This window comes from Phoca vitulina, unplaced genomic scaffold (genome assembly GCF_004348235.1).
Source record: "Phoca vitulina isolate PV1807 unplaced genomic scaffold, GSC_HSeal_1.0 scaffold12, whole genome shotgun sequence".
Classification (NCBI taxonomy): Eukaryota; Metazoa; Chordata; class Mammalia; order Carnivora; family Phocidae; genus Phoca; species Phoca vitulina.
In genome coordinates this window covers 6,117,681-6,139,671 of record NW_022589715.1, presented here as the reverse complement: position 1 = coordinate 6,139,671, position 21,991 = coordinate 6,117,681, and the positions used below count along the sequence as shown (strand labels likewise).

General features: G+C 37.2%; 1 protein-coding gene across 4 annotated transcripts in view; it reads left to right on the top strand.

The window, feature by feature from the left end:
- The window catches only part of MAP4K3 (mitogen-activated protein kinase kinase kinase kinase 3), a 183,540-nt gene that overhangs the window by 57,384 nt on the left and 104,165 nt on the right, over positions 1-21,991 (top strand). For all 4 annotated transcript variants that reach the window (XM_032410353.1, XM_032410352.1, XM_032410356.1 and 1 more), the window contains exon 2: positions 6,698-6,755. In XM_032410353.1, coding sequence (XP_032266244.1) covers positions 6,698-6,755 — 58 coding nt within the window. The remainder of the gene's footprint in view (positions 1-6,697; positions 6,756-21,991) is intronic.

The following is a 21,991-nucleotide window of genomic DNA, read 5'->3' as shown; positions in this document are numbered from 1 at the left end:
TATAAAACTCAAATGGCGCAGTGCCTTACACCAGGTCCCCAAACCTGGCTGAACATCAGAAACACATCAGTAGCTTTAAATACAGATCCATGGTTCCTGTCTTAAATCTGTTGGTTGAAAATCAAGGGTGGTTTTTTTCGTTACTGTTTTCTTTTTAAACTCCTAATATTCTTATATAACTGGCCAGCTGGTTTAGTATTTGGAATCTGTTAATTTAGACTTACATTATTTGATATAAACACTGACTTTTAGAATTAGAAGGAACATTAGAAATAGTCTTTTTCACTTTCTTGTTTTTAAATTGGAGGGAAGGAGTTGGGAAGAAGACAGAAGGGAAATTATGTGCTCAGATCCCACTGCTAGTTACTGGCAGAGCCAGGACTAAACTTTGTATATCTTCACTCCCTTTCTGACCCTTTCTTCATATTAATGTTGGACAGACCCTTCTAAGTAGTAAGCTTTGAGTACAGTGTTTGGTACATAATCGATTATTTTTGGTAGTGACTGCCTCTAACTCACTTTATATCGTAGAGTAGCACACTTTTTGCCTCTTTTTTTTTTTTTAAGATTTTATTTATTTGACAGAGAGACACTGATTGCTTCTTGATGATGTTGTTTACTCCCACTCTCACACTCAAGGAATACTTTTCTGATAGTTGGAGATAACGCGGTAGTCAGCATGAAATCAACTCAGAAAAATTCTTTCCCAAATCAGTTCTAATACAAATGGCTTCTAAAAGGCTGACTGAACCCAACTGACTTCTGGGACAGCTTTGAATCATAATAGTTTGCAAGAGCTTCTCTAAACTGAGACCAATTCTAGATCTGCAGGACTTTCTTAACCAGGCCCACTCCCATTTGGGAAAGGTTACCCAGGATCTTTGGGAATGCATGGGTGTGGGATGCCTAAGCCAGAGTAGCAATAGGGAAAAGGCTTGTGGGAAGTGATAATAACCTATGCTGTGCTTTAAAGGATTATCTGGGAGTTGGGCCCAGGAAGGAGTTGGGGCAAGCATTTGTCTAGGCAGTATGATCCAAAGAGCAAACGTGTGGATAGCTTTGGGAAATGGCAAGTTGTTTATTTTGGCTGCAGCATAAAGTGCAAATTAGGAAATGACTGGAAAGACTGGGGCAAGGTACTGAAAAGTTTTATTGTTGAAATGCTATATTTCTCAACTAGATATCCACGTGCAAAAGAATGAAATTGGAGTCCTACTGGACACCATATAAAAATTCACTCAAAATGGATCATAGACCTAAATGGAAGAGCTAAAATTATAGAACGCTTAGAAGAAAACATAGGGAAAAAATCTTTGTGACCTTGGGTTAGGCATTGGTTTCTTAGCATTATTACCAAAAGCAAAGCAACACAAGATAGACAAATTGGACTTGATTAAAATTAAAATCTTTTGTGCTTCAAAGAATACCATCAAGAAAATGAAGACAGTCCATAGGATGGGATTAAATATTTGCAAATCATGTAACTGATAAGAGACATATCAGGATCTATAAAGAATTCTTCTAAGTCAGCAGTAAAAAGACAACACAAAAATGGGCAAAGAGGTGAATATGACATTTTTCCAAAGAAAATATTCAAATGGCCAATAAGCATATGAAAAGATGCTCAACATCATTAGTCACTGATGAAGTGCAAGTCAGACCACAATGAGAGATAACACTTCACATCCACTAAGACAGCTAAAATAAAAACCATAACAACAAACATTGGAAAGGATGCAGAAAAATTGGAACCCTCACATATTGCTGGTGATAATATAAAATGGTGCAGCCACTTTGGAGAAAAATTTGTCAGTTCTTCAAAAAGCCAAACGTAGAGTTACCATGTGATTCAGCAGTTCTACTCTTAGGTCTGTCTGTACCCAAGAGAATTAAAAACAAAAATGTGTACACTAAGTGCGCCTGGGTGGCTCAGTCGGTTAAGTGTCTGCCTTTGGCTCAGGTCATGATCCCAGGGTCTTGGGATTGAGCCCCACATTGGTGCATCGGGCTGCCTGCTTCTCCCTCTCCCTGCCCCCTATTCCCCCCTCGTGCTCGTGCACATGCTCTCTTGTCTCTCAAATAAATAAAATCTTCACACACAAAAAAATGTGTACACTAATGTTCATAGAAGCGTTATTCATAATACCTAAAAAGTGGAAACAACCTAAATATCCTTCAGCTGATAGATAAATGGATAAACAAAATATGGTATTTCCATACAATCGAGTATCATTCAGTAGCGAAAGGAGTCAAGTACTGATACATGCTACAACATGGATGAACCCGAAAATGTTCTGCTTGGTTAAAGAAGCCAGTCACAAAGAACCACATTCTGTATGATCCTATTTATATGAAATATCCAGAATAGTCAAATCCATAGAGGTAGAAAGTAGACCAATAGTTCTCAGGGACTGGGAGGAGGAGGAGTAGGGAGTGACTGCTAACTGAGTGCTCTGGGCTTTCTGTTTGGGGTGATGAAATGTTCCAAAGTTAGATAGTAGTGATGGTTACTTAGCTGTGAGTATACTAAAACCATTGAATTGTATGCATTGAAAGGGTGAATTTTATGGTATGTGAATTATATTTCAATAAAAGCTATTATGATTAAGTGCTATATTTAGTGAAAAATTTAAATTCTCTGACAAGGAATTTGAATTTTGTCTTTGCAATGATGTATATTGCTGAAGAGTTTTCAACTTAAAAACGACATGATCTGAATATCATTTTCAGAACAAGTGAAGAACGGTGGTCAAACCAGTGAGGTGGCATAAGACGCCTAAGTCTAGGTGCTTAGAATATTTATTCTTAGTTTTCTGCCCTGAGCAAGTCTGAGAATTTTATATTATTGATACTGAATTAAAAATTTCTAACTTTAGGGGCGCCTGGATGACGCAGTTGGTTAAGCGTCTGACTCTTGGTTTCAGCTCAGGTCATGATCTCAGGGTCTTGTGATCGAGCCCGGTGTTGGGCTGTGTGCTCTTTCTCTCCCTCTGTGCCTTCTCCGCTGCGTATGTGCTCGCGCTCTCTCTCTCTCTCTCTCAAATAAATCTTAAATTTTTTTTAACTTTATACTTGGTGATATTTTACATTGTTTACCTTGGTCTCATTTTCTTCCTAATAAATTGCTCTAGGTGATTGCTAAAAGACTAGTAGTTGCAGGGGCGCCTGGGTGGCTAAGTCGGTTAAGCGTCTGTCTTCGGCTTAGGTTGTGATCCTGGAGTCCTGGGATTGAGCCCCGCATTGGGCTCCGTGCTCATCGGGGAGTCAGCTTCTCCGTCTGTCCCTCACCTCTCTCTCTCAAATAAATAAATAAAATCTTTTTTTTTTTTTTTTAAAGATTTTATTTATTTATTTGACAGAGAGAGACAGCGAGAGCAGGAACACAAGCAGGGGGAGTGGGAGAGGGAGAAGCAGACTCCCCGCTGACCATGGAGCCCAATGTGGGGCTCGATCCCAGGACCCTGAGATCATGACCTGAGCTGAAGGCAGACGCTTAACTGACTAAGCCACCCAGGCGTCCCTTCTCAAATAAATAAATAAAATCTTAAAAGAATAGTAGTTGCAGAGCATAGGAGATACTATTAATTTTTATATTTATCTCAGTGAGTAATCTTGACCATTTTAAATTTAGAGCCAGCAAAATATGATTTAGCCAGAATACCAAGATTCTTGATGAATCATAATGCTTTAAAGACTTTTCATTAGGGGCTCCTGGGGTGGCTCAGTTAGTTAAGCATCCAACTCTTGATTTCGGCTCAGCTTATGATCTCTCAGGGTTATGAGATTGAGCCCTGTGTCAGACCCCACACTCAGCAGGGAGCTTGGAAGTTCCCTCTCTCCCTCTCCCTCCTGCCCCTTCCCACTCTCTCTCTGAATAAATAAAAAGTAAAATCTTTTTTAAAAAAGCGTGTAAGACTTTTCATTAACAAACATCTGGATTTTGATGCAGAAAAGCTCAGTTTTTGTTATTTTTCTTCCCTTTTTGTGAATTACCTAAGTTACGTACTGGAAAATATTTCAGTAGGTAAAAAAGCAGTAATAATTTTGGCTGTTTTGTTTTTTTGTTCCTTCTAAAGAATCATAAGTTTAAAAACTCTTGTTACCCTCAAGAAAATTCTAGACTGATTTAAATTTTTGGAAAAATCCTATTTGTAAGTAAAGCCTATAGTAAATATTGACTTTAGTCTGAAAAGTGCTACTGATAAGTCACTTACTGTCACAGTTTTTCTGTTAAATATGTGCTGGTGTTAATTATTTGTAAATCTATTTTTAGAAGAATAGTACATTGTGTACAGTAGCCATTTTGGACACTTTGTGTAACTTGTGTTGTCAGTAGTGCCCTCTTGTGGTCAATTAGGAACCAAATTTCAGCTATAAAAAATCAAAAAATCATCCTGGCTTTCTAGGAGTTCATATTATCTCTGCTCTTCTATAGTGGAAATCAGCCATACTCCGAATTTCTTTTCAGTAAACAGAAAACAAAACCATGGCAAGATTTTTGAGTGGAGAATTGGGGAGAGTAGCGTCTTATTTTATTTGGAGAAGTACTAAAAAAGATGAGGATTAGAAGACATTGTATCTAGGAGGAGCCTAACAGGGAAAGTTCATGAAGTGTGAGGAGAGGCAAGTAGTTGTGATAGTGTTTGAGTAGATTTATGAGTCATGTTTATGTGATATACCTGAATATTTTACAGGTACACTCTGTCCCCCCCCCCTTTACAAAATGCTTCCAGAATGATGTTCTGATTTTATTTCTCTTTCATTGTGTGTGTGTGTGTGTGTGTGTGTGTGTGTGTGTGTTACACACACACAGTCTCTTCTCATCCTAGGGAAGGGAATGAACACTTATCTGGCACTATATTTGAAATGTGTATCTCATTTAACGGAAATTAGGTTTAGTTTGAAATAACTGTTGAGATCGGTTTTGTACTGCCAATAATAAGTTTGCCATGATACGTGTTCATTGGTTATGGGGATTTTTTCAGAAGGAATGAATTTTCCCTGCCAATTTAATTTAAATTTTTTTCTTAATTTGTATGGGGAGATCTTTTTTAAAAAATATTTATTTAAGTAATCTCTACACCCAATGTGGGGCTGAAACTCATGACCCCAAGATTTAAGAGTCGCATGCTATTCTGACTGAGCCAGCCAGGCTCCTTGATATGGTGGAGAACTTTTCATATCTTTGTTCTTCTTTGAGTTAAAAGGTTAAATTTTATATTGCAGCAGTGGCTGTGTCCCATATCTACCTTCCTAGATTGTTATCTGACATTTTTAATGCTCCAGTATTCTTAGAAGGATTCCACTGTTAATGCTGTTACCATTCCTTGTGGGTGATTCATTGATCTTCACCATTAATAAGAGTATTGTGGGATGCCTGGCTGGCCCAGTCAGTGGAGTGTGCAACTCTTGATCTTGGGGTTGTGAGTTCAAGCCCCATGTTGGGTATAGAGATTACTTAAAAATAAAATCTTAAAAAAAAAAAAGAGACTGTTGCAACTAAGAGTAATTCTGCTCACAGGACTGTATCTTTCTGTGATCGGGGAATTATATATATTGATCTTTATTGCTTGATATGAAAATCAAGTTTCAGTTAGCCGTTTAAGTATTATGTAACAATTATAACAGTTTGAAGTATTTTGAAAGTTCTGATCCAGTTGTAAAACATTTTAAGTTGACAGTTACTGCCATTTTCAAACAAATTGAAAAGACAGCTTCTGCTTATTTATACATAATTACAGTTGTAAATACCAGCAATCTAATATTATGGATAGATTTTTTTTTTTTTTAAGATTTTATTTATTTATTTGACAGAGAGAGAGATAGTGAGAGAGGGAACACAAGCAGGGGGAGTGGGAGAGGGAGAAGCAGGCCTCCCGCAGAGCAGGGAGCCCGATGCGGGGCTCGATCCCAGAACCCTGGGATCATGACCTGAGCTGAAGGCAGACGCTTAACGACTGAGCCACCCAGGCACCCCTGTGGATAGATTTTTAAAAAATATTTTATTTATCTGTTTGGGGGGGAGGGGCAGAGGAAGGGAGAGAGAAGTAGACTCCCCACTGAGCAGGGAGCATGACCTGCAGACTCCATCCCAGGACCCTGGGATCATGACCTGAGCTGAAGGCAGATGCTTAACTGACTGAGCCACCCAGGCACCCCATATTCTAAGATTTTTAAGTTTAACAGTTTAAGGCTAGTTAATCAGTTCAAAATTTTAACTCACCTTTGAATGAATGACAGTAGAGTGTAATGCTTAAAAGCTCAGACTCTGAATTCAGTCAGGCTTTTTGGATTGGAATCTTGCTGCTATGGCTTACTAGCAGTATGGCCTTGGCACGTTTTTTCACTTCTCTGTGTTTCAGTTTCCTCATCTGCAACATGGATATAATAGTTGTACCTACCTCATAAGATTGTTGTGGGAGAAATAAATTACTATAAAACATTTAGAACAGTGCCTGGCACATACAGAAGTCTGTGTGTGTTAACTTATTATTGCCATTATTAAATTTACAGTTGAATTAATGTTGACATTCATTTTGAAGAATATACTATTTATTTTGTAAATAGAAACCCCTTCTGCAATTCTTGCTTTAAAAAATATTTCTGTATAACTGAAAATAAACAGTAAACTAAAATTATATTTCATAAAGTTTTTTATGAAAGCTCTTTTTCACAGTTGTCTTTTCTTCTCTTTTAGGCACGGAATGTTAACACTGGTGAATTGGCAGCAATTAAAGTAATAAAATTGGAACCAGGTAAATTGAAATTTGATGTTTCTTATTGCCATAAGCACTGGTTAACTTTAAAGCTGATTTTAATGATGTTTGGTCAGCATTCTCTGATTGTTCCGAACATCTTCTGGAAAATAGAACTGGGGTCTATTCTTTCCTCCTCTTCAAGACCTGTAGACACCTGGCTCAGTTCTTCCTTGAAAAATAACTTGTAATTGGGGGAGGGAGGTGAACTTGCGAAGAGACTTTGTTCCTTCTGAACTCAGTTGAGCTAACTTGTCACCAGTCACTAGTGGTGTTTTTCCAGGTTAACCCTGTCCTGTGGTCAGAGGGCAGTGTGATGCAGGGGAAAGAGCTAAACTGAGATTGGGGTGCTTGGAGCCCAGTTCTTTGTGTTCTACACTCTTGCTGTGTGAACTTGGGCAAGTAACTTTTCTGAGCCTCAGTTTTCTCAGTAGACCTAGCCCTCAACATTTTATGGGTCATTAATACTGTAATAGTAGTTACCTTCCAACTTGAGCAGCTTATTGTAGAGCCCCTAGGATGACTCTGTATTTTTTTTCTGCTTCACCTGTATTTTCTCTCTGAAATCCCCCACCCCTTGCCAAACCCATGTCTTTCTGAGTAACTACCATAATCTTGTTTATTCTTTCTTAAAAGTCCTTTCTCTCTTTCTCTTTTCCGCCACAAGCAAGCATTTGTGCTAGTGTGTAGGCTGAGTTCCACAGTGATGGTAGTGGCTTTCTGATGGCTTCTTCCACTCCAAACTGATGAAAGACGAATTTGGTAAAACAGGTTTTATCCTTGGTTTGAGCAGAAACCCATTCCTGTAGTTTTGTTTTTGTTTTTGTTTTTAAAGGTGGGCAGTTTTTTCTGAAAAGTCCAGACAGTAAAATATTTTAGGCTTTGTGGACCACGTGTGGTCTCTGCATTCAGTTTTCCCTCTTTCCTCCCCATCTCTCTCCTTTCTCCCTCTAAAATGAAAAAAAAAAAAAATTCTTAGCTAAAAAACCATTCTTAGCAAACCAGACCACCTGCAGCTGTAGTTTGCCCGCCCCTGATTTAGATCATCAGTAGACTTTTTACAAGTGCCATTAAGATGAAATTTAAGGATATGTTGATGGACTGTGATCAAATCACACTCAAATATAATGAATAAAAAAATACTTTCTCAGTTATACATATTTACAGATTTTGTATAGTCTAACACTTTCACATATAAGACAGGTTTTTTCTTTGAATTTCTTATGTTTTAGGGGATATTTGAAGTTGGTGAAATCTGAGGTAAAAAAGGGAAGATTTGTTTTTTTTAATTTAAATTCAATTAATTAACATATAATGTATTATTAGTTTCAGAGGTAGAGGTCAGTGATTCATCAGTCTTATAATACCCAGTGCTCATTACATCACATGCCCTCCTTAATGTCCAGCACCCAGTTACCCCTACCTCCAGCAACCCTGTTTGTTTCCTGTGATTAAGAGTCTCTTATAGTTTGTCTCCCTCTCTGATTTTGTCTTGTTTTATTTTTTCCTCTCTTCCCCTATGGTCTTCTGTTTTGTTTCTTAAATTCCACATGAATGAGATCATATGATAATTGTCTTTCTCCGATTGACTTACTTTGCTTAGCAAAATACCCTCTAGTTCTATCCACGTCATTGCAAATGGCAAGATTTCAAATTTTTGATGGCTGAGTAATATTCCATTGTATATATATATTACCACATCTTCTTTATCCATTCATATGTTGATGGACATTTGGGCTCTTTCCGTAGTTTGGCTATAATGGACATTGCTGCTATAAACATTGGGGTGCAGGTGCCCCTTCAGATCACTACATTTGTATCCTTGGGTTAAATCCCTAGTGCAATTGCTGGATCGTAGGGTAGCTCTATTTTCAGCTTTTTGAGGAACCTCCATACTGTTTTCCAGAGTGGCTGCACCAGCTTGCATTTCCACCAACAGTGTAGGAGGGTTCCCCTTTCTCCGCATCCCCGCCAACATCTGTCGTTTCCTGACTTGTTAATTTCAGCCATTCTGACTGGTGTGAGGTGGTATTTCATCGTGGTTTTGCTTTGTATTTCCCTGATTCCGAGTGATGTTGACCATTTTTTCATGTGTCTGTTGGCCATTTGTGAAGTTGGTGAAATCTGAGGTAAAAAAAAAAAAAAAAAAAAAAGGAAGATCTGGCATTTGAAGTAGGGCCTTCATTTGTAATCTTTAAGAAGTGGCTATGTTATTTGATGAAATTGTCTCTGATTAGAAGTAGTTTATACATACATCATTCCTTCAAGTCCGTTTAGTGCCTTCTCCTTCAGGTCTTCCCTACCCCTGGTCTGAGTAAGGACTCCTCTGCAGGAATAGCTCCCTTATAGCACTTACCACAGCTGTATTGTCATTCTGCAATTGCCTTTCTTTGTTTCTAGGCTTTCATCAAGTTTGTGTCCATAGCACTGAACTTTGTGTCTGATGCATAGTAGTTGTTCAGTACCTCTTAATATTTCCTTTAAAAAATTAGGAACTTGAAAAATCTTATTGTTCATCAAGTCATTTGTTTTCTGATTAATGCAGCGTTTGTATTGTTATGATGTTAATCTTGAACACTGTTATGCATGTATTGATTATTTTAAAAGTAGAAAATACAATTAAATAAAAAGAAGAAAAATCATATTCTACCATCCAGAGATAGCAAGGGTTATTATTATATATATGCTATTAGATATATCCTTAAATTTAGTTAACATTGGATTCCCTGCTTAAATCTTCATCGAAGCCACCTGAATTTTAGCATTTAATTTCTTTGCTTTAATGTTACATATCACTTGTTGGTAAGCTTGAAGTATATGGCCTGGTGGTAATGAGTACAGATCTAAAGTTTTGCTACTTTGATTGTAGTCCTGGCTTGACCACATTGCTTAAGCTTTCTGGTTCTCTGTTTCCTGATCTCTAAAATGGAAGTAATAATAGTAGCTTCCTCTTAAGGTTATTGTAGGGATTAAATGAGCTAATATATTTAAAGGACTTAAAATAATGCCTGGAACAAAGTACTATAGTACCTGCTGCAGTAAGTAGTTGTACTACTAGTGTGTTACAGTTTTCAAAATGTGACCAACCTTGTTTGATCTATACCCACTGCCCTCCTTCTACCACTCATAGTTTTGAATCAGATCCCAAATATCATAGAGTGTCAGCCCTTAATCTTCCAGCATGTATGCATAAAGGATAAGAAATCAAAGTATAACCACAAACAGGAATTCTTACGTAAAATGGTACATCTACTTTGGAAAAACAGTTTGGCATTGTCTTAAAAAGTTAAGCATTAATTTACCGTAACGACCCAGCAGTTCCATCTTGTGCCTCTGCATACACAGCTGTCACACACATTTGTAGTAGCATTATTCATGATAGTCTGAAGTTGGAAACAACTGCCTATCAGCTGGTAAAGGAAAAGACAAAATATGTTCATACAATGGAATGTTATTCAGCAATGGAAAGAAACAAAATGCTGATGGATGCAGGGACATAAATAAACCTACAAACGCACTGTGTGAAAGGAGCCAGACACAAGAGACTACATATTGTATGATTCTGTTTATGTGAAATGTTCAGAAGAGGCAAATCTGTAGAGTCAGGAAGTGCATTAGTGGACTGGTGTGTGTGGGGGTGTGGTGATTAACAATTAATGGACATGAGGGATCTTATTGGGGTAATATTCTATAACTGGTTGACAGTCATGGTTGCACAACTTGGTAAATTACTAAAAAAAACCTGTTGAATTGTACACTCGATCTGGATGAATTACATGATTTTCAAATATGGCTTAGCAAAGTGATAAAAATATATAAGCACATGCCATTGCTATATCTCAACAGTATTAATGTAGCTTCCAACAACAAATAAGTTCCATATGCTGCAGTTAGTTGATGTGTCTCAAATTTCTTTTATATTTGTAGGTTCCTTCTCTTTATCTTCGCTCTCTCTCTCTTTTTTTAAATCTGTTCTTTTTCCTTTAAGTTTTTTTGTTGAAGAAACTTGGTTATTTGTTGTGTAGAATTATTCCATCAGTTTGGATTTTGCTAATTGCCTCCCTGTGGTATTATTTAATATGTTCTTCTGTGAATTGGTAGTTAGCCTCAGAAGATTGATAAGATTTAGATTTGATTTGGATGTGGTGGAGGGAGACTGCTTCATGATTTTTCTAAATTAGAATTCTGATGGCCAGTCTACAACTTTTTGAAAAAACCAAATCTGAAATACATAAGTGTAATGTAATGAAGAATTTGCATCCAAATTTTGTTCCTTTTTTTTTTTTTTTTTTAACAATCGATATCTAATTTGAACCTGAAGCTAAACGAAAACTTATTCAGACATGAGGACAAAATTCTTTGTTTAAATGTGAATTTAGTCCACATGTCACTGGGACTTCCAATCTTACTCATGTGGTTTTATTTTATTATTATTTTTTTTAAGATTTTATTTTATTTTAAGTAATCTCTACATCCAATGTGGGGCTTAAACTCATGACCCCAAGATCAAGAGTCGCATGCTCCACTGACTGAGCCATCCAGGTACCCCCATGTGAATTTAATTTATATTTGGTTGTCTCAATCATCCTTTAATTAACCAACAGACTATAACTTTTTTTAAGTTTCTATTTGAATTCCAGTTAACGTACAGTGTAATTTTTAGTTTATAACATTTTTAAACTTAAATTGCAAAGATTATGTTTGATCATTATAATAAAAGTAAGAAAAATACAATTAAAAAGAGGAAACTAAACATCATCATTCTACCAGCTGTATGAACACTGTCAACTTTTGGTGATTTTCTCCAGATTTTCTTGTATGCTTATATACAGACATCCATATGTACATATACATATGGGGACACACATGATTATGTAGACCACAAAGGGCTGGTTGGAGTTCAGAGATTGGCAAGGATATACTACTGAGATCAGCTTAATTTGCTTGCCTACCACTGAACCAGGGAACAAGCATTGCAAAGGATAAATAAGAATGCATGTGAATGGGCACAGCTCCCCAGGGTGTCCCCAAGTCCTCACAGAAGTGGTCCACACTGGTGGTCGGTGCAGTGAGTAATTTATCAGCCACAAAACCTAGTTTTTGTGTAAAATAAAAACACTTATGAGTTCAATTGCTAGAATTCTTATACTTTGTGGAACAAGGTAATGTTCTAGCCTTTTGTAGGCTACCCACCCTAGTTTATGGAGAAAATGGAGAAAAGCTCCATTTGCCTTAGGGCTGTGTAACAGTGGAGCAAATTCAAAGCCAGGTTTATGTTTTTTCTAGAGCCTATGCTATTATGTGTATTGCCTTACAGATGCTTCATGGAATGCTTAGAATAATTCCTGGTTCTCCAGCAATGCTCTTTGAAAGTTTGCCTCTCTACTATAGAACCCATGTTCATTTATTTTTAATTTTTAATTACATTTTAAGTTCTTACATTTTTTAAGGTAATTGTAGACTTTAGAAAAAAGTTGAAAGAATAGTACAAAGAATTTCAGTATTTCACCCAGATTTCTCAGTACTCGATTTATTATTTTTTACTTTATTCTTTTCTACACTAAAAGAAACCATCTTCCCCTGAATACTTTAGTGTGTATTTAACAATGAAATGTCATTGTCTTACATAACAGTACAATGGTCAAAGTCAGGAAATTAATGCTGGTACGATGCTATTGTTTAACCCTTATTCAGATTTTGTCAGTTGCCCCAATAATATCCTTTTTTAAAAAAAAATTTTTTTAAGATTTTTTTTTTTAATTTAATTTATCTGTCAGAGAGAGAAACAAAGCACAAGCAGGGGGAGCGGCAGGCAGAGGGAAGAGCAGGCTCCCCACTGAGCAAGGAGCCCGACCCTGAGATCATGACCTGAGCCAAAGGCAGATGCTTAACTGACTGAGCCACCCAGGCGTCCCACCCCAATAATATCTTTTAAAGGCAAAAGAAAATCCAAGATCATGTGTTGCATTCAGTTGCCGGTCTCTTGAGTTTCCTTTAATCTAAAAGAGTTCTTGAGCCTTTGTTTTGGATTCTAGGTGTAGTTATGCTGCTGAAGCATCCTTATTACTAGGCTGCCTTATGGGATAGACATCCTGTGTATATACACACATAAATACACATTTACCCATGCCTCCACTGCCCCTCTACCCATCTGACTGTCTAAAACCAATACTAGTCTAACACCACAGGGTTCATTCTCTCCTTTTCATATTTGTAACTCTCTTCTCCAATAGGGAGGAGCTTAGTTTCCATTAGCCACAGTATATTGAATATTTCTTTGCTTTATCCTTGAATACAAAAGTAATTTCAGAATTGTTAGTCCATGCCTCTGTGAGAAATCAGATACTAGCTAGAGATCATTGTTTAGAGTTCTGTTTATCTTTAGAACATACACTGTTCTAATGTCTGGTTCCCCACCTTCCTTACCCTCTCAGAAGTGTTTATGTTATTCATTTAATATCTCTATGGTGTATTAGTTTCCTAGGACAACCATAACAAAATACCACAAATTAGGTGGCTTAAAGCAATAGAAATTTATTCTTCCATAGTTCTGGGAGGTGGAAAGTTGGAAATCAAGGTGTCAGTAGAGTTGGTTCTTTCTGAGAGCTTGAGGGAGAATATGTTCCATGCTTCTCCTCCAGCTTCTGGTGATGGCCTGCAATGCTTGGCATTCCTTGGCTTGTAGAAAGCTCCAGTCTCAGCCTTCATCATCACACAGTGTGCTTCCTGTGTCCAAATTTCCCCCTTATATAAGGACACCAGTCATAGAGATCACCCTAAAAGCCTCATCTTGACTTGATTGCTGCAAAGACCCTATTTCCAAGTAGGGTCACATTCACAAGTACTAGAGGTTAAGACTTCATCATATCTTTTTGGGGGACACAGTTCAACCCATGGCATATAGCCAGTTCATTTGTTTTTGTTTGTATTCATTTGGGGGATGCCTCCCTCATCTTTGATTTTATTTCTTTTCTTTTAGAGTGTTTTTAAAGTATGTGAAACTTTGACATGATTCTAAAAGGCAGAACTATACAAAACAGTATATTTAGGGAAGTATTCTACTTCTATCCTTTTTACCCTATTCTAACCACTGTCTTTGGTCTCAGGTTTTCCTTTCCATGTTTTTCTGTTGTGTTGTTTTGTTGTTATTGTTTTTTACCCAAATGAGATACATGAATATTTTCTTATTTTCTTTTTTTCTTTCACAAAAGGTAGCATACTATAGATACCTCTTTGAATTTTGTTCTTTTCACTTAACAGCATGTCTGGGAAATCACTCCACACTAGTTGCTAGAGATCTTTCTCATTCTCCATAGTACTCCATCATATATATCTACCATAGTTAATTCAGTCACTGTCCTATGTGTGAGCATTTAGGTTGATTCCAGTATGTTGCATTTACAAATAACACTGCTTGTAAAATTTATGTCCTCCATACTGATAAATGCTGCAAGGAGGCACCTCAGAAATATGCTAAAATTAAAGAAGTCAGACTTAATAGGTCTCATGTTGTATGATTCCATTTATATGAAATATACAGACTAAGTAAAACCATAAAGACAAAGCAGATTTGTGGTTGCTGGGGAAGAGGGAGGGAATAGGAAGTAACTGCTTGAGGGTATAGGGTCTCCTTCAGGGATGATAAAAAATGTTCTAGAATTAGATAGAGGTGATGGGGGCACAGCATCATGAATGTACTAAATGCCACTGAGTTGTACACTTTGTTACATGGATTTCACCTAAAAAATCTGTATTATCCATATAATTAAAATAGCCACTTATTTTTTCTCATGGATGTTGGTGCTTTGATGTTTCAGCCCATGGAATGGGCAGTGCATCTTCAAATGCTTCCTACAAAGAAGAAACCCTGAGTTTTATCATTTTAATGACAGTGTGTGTAAAGTATACTTTGTCTACTCTCACATTTTTTTGGTTGCTTCATCAGACTTTCAAGTAATTTTCTTTACCTCTTCTCTCATTTTGCAGAGCTTTTGGGTTATGTTTTGTTTTTCTCTAACACTGGAGAAAGTTGAAGTCAAATGATGCTGGAGCTTAAAGTATCTGTGTAGGGAAATGGGGGTGTCGTCAGGGATGGGAGTGGGTCATAAAGGGTGGAAGCTAGAAAGATATTAAGGCCAGATTGTGTACCACAACACCTTCTGTGCTATGCCAAAACGTCTGGAGCTGTGAGTCATAGAAGGTTATTAGGGAGAAGACTAATACTTATCCTATGTTTTAAAGATAACTGGCAATAATATGGCAAATGTACTGAAATGTAAGTTAATACTGGAAATAGGGAGACCAGTTAAGAGTTATATGGAGAAGGGTGTTAGGGTTGAGGTTAACTGCTATACAAAGAAACTCCAAAATAGAGTGACCTAAGTAAGATAGACAGTTATTTCTCTCTCGTGTAACAGTTGTGAGGTGAGCCCAGGTTGCTATTCCATGAGCTCATTCAGGGATGTGTGTTCCTTCCATTTTATGCCATCACCTGATAGTGCACACATTCATCTGCTGTTCTGAAGCTAAATCATTGGTGTGTCTGTCTTTAGCTGGTAGGAAGAGAGACAGAGTTATTTTAAGGCAAGCAACTTTTCTTTTAACAAGTGAAGTTGGAAGTCACCCACCAGTTCTCATTTTCCTGTGCTGGGAACTTGCTTACATGGTCACACAAATTCATGAGAGGGTGGGACATGTGGTCTCTAGCCTGGCAGCTCTACGTCTAAGAAGGAAAGAATGGCTATTGGAGGCAAAAATAGCAGTCTACCCCAAGAGGCAATTTGAGTGTTACTATGAGGATTTGCACCAAGATAGTTATCGTGGGGCAGGAATTAAGAGTTATTTAGGAGGTAGGATGAAGAGAGAGAGAATATATTTCTATTCATGTGAGACATGTTGATTATGAAGTGTTTAGAGATTGTGTAGATATGTACAGTTGTCAATTTGATCTAGCGGTCTGGAGCTCAGGAGAGAGCTGACCTGGCTCCAAGACCTGGCAGGAGGCATGGATTTGAAAATCATTGTTCAGATAGTAGTTGTAGTTGGAGAGTTTTCAAAAAGAAAGAAGGGGTTGCTAGTATTAAATGCTGCTTCAGAACTGATAGGAGGCCTTGGATTTGGGCCTAAGAATGACATGGACCTTTGCAAGAGTAATTTCAGCAGAGTCCTGGGGTGAAAAATAGATTGTAGTAGGTTGAGGAATGGTTGGAAGCCATGGAAAGGAAACCAAGCTGAGACTACTCTTTGAAGAACTTTGGCTGTGGAAAGCAATAGGGAGACAGGTTTAACAGGGGAGAAGGTTAAGGGAAAGTTTTTACCTTGAAGTAAGTTTGAGCATGTGTGTAGGCTGAAAGCAAAGGAGTGGTCGTAGAGATAAAGGTATCGAAGAGAATATAAATGATGAAGCAAGGTTCTGAGAGGGCCTGGAAGAGATAGGATCAGACGGTACCTCTTTTGCAAAGGAAGAGAGTACCTCTTTTGGGATCACATCTTTGTAAAGGGCCAGGAGTGGGCACAAATACAAAATAGCTTTAAGGTTGAGGAGAGGTAGTGAAAGATCTCCTAATGGGGCCTCCATTTTCTCAGATGGAGGAAGCTTCGTCCTTAGCTGAGAGTGAAGTAGAGGCAGGTAGGTAGGATATCTGAAGAATAATGGAAGTGACTTTTTATTGTTGTTTTAGGATCCACTGTAGGAAACAGAAGAAGAAACTGACTAGTTATAGTGACAGGGCTGTTCCAACATTTGGAAACAACCTACATGTCTGTTGATGATGAATGGACAAAGAAGATGTAGTCTATACATACACAATGGAATGTTATTCTGCCACCAGAAGGAAGGAAATGCTGCCATTGCAGCAATATGGATGGACCTTGATGGCATTATACTAAGTGAAATAAGTTAGACAGAAAAACATAAATACTGCATGGTATCAATTACATGTAGAATCTTTTTTTTTTTTTTAAAGATTTTTTTTATTTATTTGACAGAGAAAGACACAGTGAGAGAGGGAACACAAGCAGGGGGAGTGGGAGAGGGAGAAGCATGCGGAGCAGGGAGCCCGATGCGGGGCTCAATCCCAGGACCCCGGGATCACTACCTGAGCCGAAGGCAGACGCCCAACGACTGAGCCACCCAGGCGCCCTACATGTGGAATCTTAAAAAACAAAAAAAGGTCAAACTCATAGAAACACAGAGTGGAAGAGTGGTTGCCTGGGGATGGGGGTGGGGAAATAGGGAGAGGTTGATAAAAGGGTATAATAAAAAGGAAACAAAATTAGCTCACAATGTAAATCCTATATATTATGAAAAACAGTAGAAAACAATACTTGCACTTAACAACAAAGCCCCAGAATATATGGAACAAAACTCACAATTGGAGGGAGAAATAGACAAACAATAAAAATTGGAAACTTTTTTTTTAATTGGAAACTTTAAAGCCCACTTTTATTTATTTATTCATTTTTTTAAAGATTTTATTTATTCATTTGACAGAGAGAGACACAGCGAGAGGGAACACAAGCAGGGGGAGTGGGAGAGGGAGAAGCAGGCCTCCTGCCAAGCAGGGAGCCTGATGCAGGGCTTGATCACAGGACCCCGGGATCATGACCTGAGCCGAAGGCAGATGCTTAACAACTGAGCCACCCAGGTGCCCTTAAAGCCCACTTTTAGTAATTAATAGCACAACTAGGCAGAAGATTCACAAGGAAATAGAAATACTGTAAAGCAATTAGACCTGATAGACATCTATAGAACACTCCACCCAATAGTACAGAACACATATTCTTCTCAAGCATACATACAGTATTCTCCAGAATAAACCGTATGCTAGGTCATAAAACATGTCTCAATAAATTTAAAAGAATTAAAATCATACAAAGTACATTCTTCAAGAGTAGTATTAAGGTTAGAAATTAGTGACACAAGGAAATTTGGGAAATTCACAAATATTTGGAAACTAAGCAACACTCTCTTAGTTAACTAATGACTCAGAAGAAATGACTCAGGGAAATTAGAAAGTACTTCAAGAGGAATAAAAATGAAAATACAGTATATAAAAACTTATGGTATGTAGCCAAAGCAGTGTTTAGAGGGGAATTTATAGCTGTCAGTACCTATATCAAAAAAGAAAGTTTCAAATTAATAAGCTAATTTCTACCTTAAGAAATGTAAACAAAAAAAAAATTAAAAAGCAAATTAAACCAAAGGGAAACAAAAGGAAAGAAATGATAAAGATTAGATTGGAGATAAATAAAATATAGAATGATGGAGAAAATCAGTGTAACTGAAAAATTGGTTCTTTAAAAAGACCAACAAAATTGACACCTCTTTTAGTTAGTCCAACCAAGAAAAAAGGAGAGAAGACTAAAATTACTGAAATCAGGAATGAAAGAGGGACATTACTGCTGATCTTATAGAAATATAAAGGATTATGAAAATACTATGAACACCTGAATGCCAACAAGTCAGATATATAGGTGAAATGGATAAATTCTTAAAAAGACACATCATCAAAACTGATTCAAGGAGAAATAGAAATTTTGAATAGACCCATAACAAATTGAAATTAAATTAGTAATCAGAAAACTTTTCACAGAGAAAAACCCAGGAACAGATGGCTTCACTGGTGAATTCTACCAAATGTTTAAATAAGAGTATCAGTCCTTCTCAACTCCCCTCCACCCCTGAAAAGGGAAGGAACACTTGCCTACTCATTCGATGAGGTCAGTATTGCCCTGATATGAAACCAAACAAAGATTTCACAAGAAAACTATAGACCTCAACAAAATCTTAGCAGACCACATCTAGCAATGTATAGAAAAGATTGTATACCATGACCAAATGGGATTTATCCCAGGAATGCAAAATTGGTTTAACATCTGAAAATCAATTACTGTAATATACCATATTAATAAAATAAGAAGAAAAATCATCTCAACAATGCAGAAAAGGCAATTGACAAAGTCCAAAACCCTTTCATGATTAAAAAAAATGAAACAGACTAGAAATAGGAACTTCCTCGACCTGATAAAGTGCATGTATAAAACACCCACACTTAATGATGAAAGACAAAGATGCCTTTCCTCCAATATCAGGGACAAGACAAGGAAGTACATTTTCACCATATCTGTTCATCATTGTAGATCTTCCTAGGACAGTTAGGCAAGAAAAAGAAAAGGCATTGAGATTGGAAAGAAAAATGTAAAATTATCCCTATTTGCAGGTGATATGATCTTGTATCTAGAAAATCCTAAGGAATCCACTAAAATATTATTAAAACTGGTAACAGATTCAGTAAGGTTGCATGATACAAGATCAATATTCAAAAATAATTTTATTTCTATACACAGGCAATGACATTCTGAACATGAAATTGTAAATCTAATTACAATAGCATCAAATTAAGATTACATGCTTAAAAACTAAGATTAAAATACTTAGATATAAATTTAACAAAAGAAACACAAGACTTGCTCATTGAAAACTATAAAACACTGGTGAAGGAAGATCTAAATGGAAATACATTCCATAGTTATAGATAGAAACTATAGATAGTTATAGATAGACTGTTAAGATGGCAGTACTTCTATGATACACAGATTCAACACAATTTCTATCAAAATCCCAACTCATTTTTTGGCAGAAATTGACAAACTGACCCTAAAATTCATACGGAAGTGCAAGGGACCCAGAATTGCTGAAGTCGTCTTAAAAAAAGAACAAAGTTGAAGGGCTTACTTACACTGTTCCATTTTAGAAGTTATTACAAAGCTGCAGTAATCAAGACAGTGTGGTCTCAGTTGGCATAAGGATGGACCTATAGATCAGTGGAATAGAATTGAGCATTCAGAATTTATTTTTTTTAAAGATTTATGTATTTGAGAGAGCAAGAATGAGAGAGAGAGGGAGTACATGAGAGGGGGGAGGGTCAGAGGGAGAAGCAGGCTCCTCGCTGAGCAGGGAGCCTGATGCGGGACTCGATCCTGGGACTCCCGGATCATGACCTGAGCCTAAGGCAGTCGCTTAACCAGCTGAGCCACCCAGGCGCCCCTGAGCATTCAGAATTTAATCCTTGCATTTATGGTCATGATTTGTGAGAATGTCTCCAAGACAAGTCAATGGGAAAAAGAATTTTTTTTTTTTAAATAAGTGATGCTGAGAATGAAGTTGGACTCCTGCCTCACACCATACACAGAGATTAATGCAAAATGGATCAGACATCTAAGTGTAAAAGCTAAAACTATAAAACTCTTAAATGAAAACATAGGAATGAATTTTTGCAACCTTGGGTTAGAAAAACTAAAGTTAGATTATATCAAAATTAAGAACTTTTGTCCTAGAAAATGACTGGTAATTAACAAAGTGAAAAGATAATGTACAGAATGAGAGCAAATGTTCATAAATTATATTTTTGATAAGGGACTATATCTAGAATATATAAAGAACTCTTTCAGCTCAATTTAAAAAAGAGACAACCCCCCCCAAAAAGAAGCAACCCAATTGAAAAACAGGCAGAGGATTTGAATAGACACTTCCTTAAAAAGGAATGCAGATGGCCAGTAGGTACATGCTCAAAAGATGCTCAGCAGCATTAGTTATTAGGAAAATACAAAACATTGAGACACCGCTTCATACCCATGAGGATGGCTGTAATTAAAAAAAGACAGTAACAAGTGTTGGTAGGATCATGGAGTGATGGAAACCCTCACACATTGCTGGTGGTAATGTAAAATGGTGTAACCACTTTGGAAAATAGTTTGGTAACTCCCCAAAATTGTTAGTGAGTTACATATGACTTAGCTTTTCCACTTGGAAAATCCACACAGATAAAGCCTTAATATTTCTCCCAAGAATGGTGCAGTTGGAAAGTGTTGTAATAAACCCTGTCTTTGAGTGACTGTGGCTTGCTAATATCCTGAGAAACTATTCTGAAAATCATAGACCAGCAGAAACATGGCTATGTGTAATTATATCAAGAGCAAAACATCCCACTCTTATCTGGAGAATCTTAAGTCATTTTGATATAGAGAAGCAATCTTGATTTACAGCTGAGATGCACAGCTTCAGGTAAGGGGTTTCTGGATACAACACCAGCATATATCTTAACCTGGTAGTTGCTAAGGAGAGGACGTTGGGTTCACTTTGCAGTCCAGTCCTGAAGTAGACCCCTTTACATACAGCTCTGCTTTGCTCTAAGCCTGTCACAGCACTACTACATGTAAATTTCACCTAAACTCCATTCCTCCCCAAATTTTACAATAACTGTTATCTTTTCCTTTGTTTTGTGAGATGGCTCAGTATTCCTCTGGTGTGCATTCTTCTTCATTGCAGTGCATCAGTAAATCTGAGTATCAGACTACAGGTTTGTTCCTGTGGTCCTTAAGCTGGTTGGGCTAGCGCACTGCCAACACTTGGAGACTTATTTTAAAAGAAAACTAAAAATGAATCAGGATGAGGGCTCATGGCAGAGCTTGCTATCCAGTTCTTAGAAAGTGTTACAACTACCTGCATTGTGTTGTGGGTCTCTTGGGTGTCTTTTTCTTCTTTGTGTGTTTTAAAGTCAATTTTAGAGCCATAAGGAACTTTTTAGGTCTTCTTTCTCATTGGTTGTCAGATGTTTCACAACTTTGAAAACTTGTCATAGAAAAGATGTGGTGACAGGGAAGTACTATTTGAACAGTCTCTTAAGCCTGAACTCTCACATTTCCTGCTTTGAAAAAGGAGGCACCGCATTTATAATTTGCCCAAACTTACACATCTTATTTGTGGATCTGACTCCTCTGATTCTTGGCCCATTCTTTAGTTTTTCACACTAAAAAATAGGATTTAATTACAGTTACTTCTAATTACTCATTTGTGGTATTGCTTGCGGCACTAGTTTTTAAAGTGGAATGTAAATGCAGATAACACTGATTAATTAGGTAGCAACTCTTCTAAATGGGGAAACTCATTCCTTTTCCAACACAATGAAAAGTAGAGAGATTGATGAGCAGGGAAATTCATAGTAAGAAGAATAGGGTATTCTGTTTTGTTTCCATGAGAGCAACATTTAGTAAATTGTAGAGCAAAATTTTGAAAGTGTAAACAGCACTGGGAAGACCCTCACTCCACTAGTTTTTCATGGCTCTCTGAAGTTGCGTCTTATAAATTTTCTTTCCTGTCTCCTTTTGACATGAGTTTTTTCTTTCCCGAGAGGTAGGAGAGGTGCTTTCTCCCCTTTATTTTCATCATAGAGTGG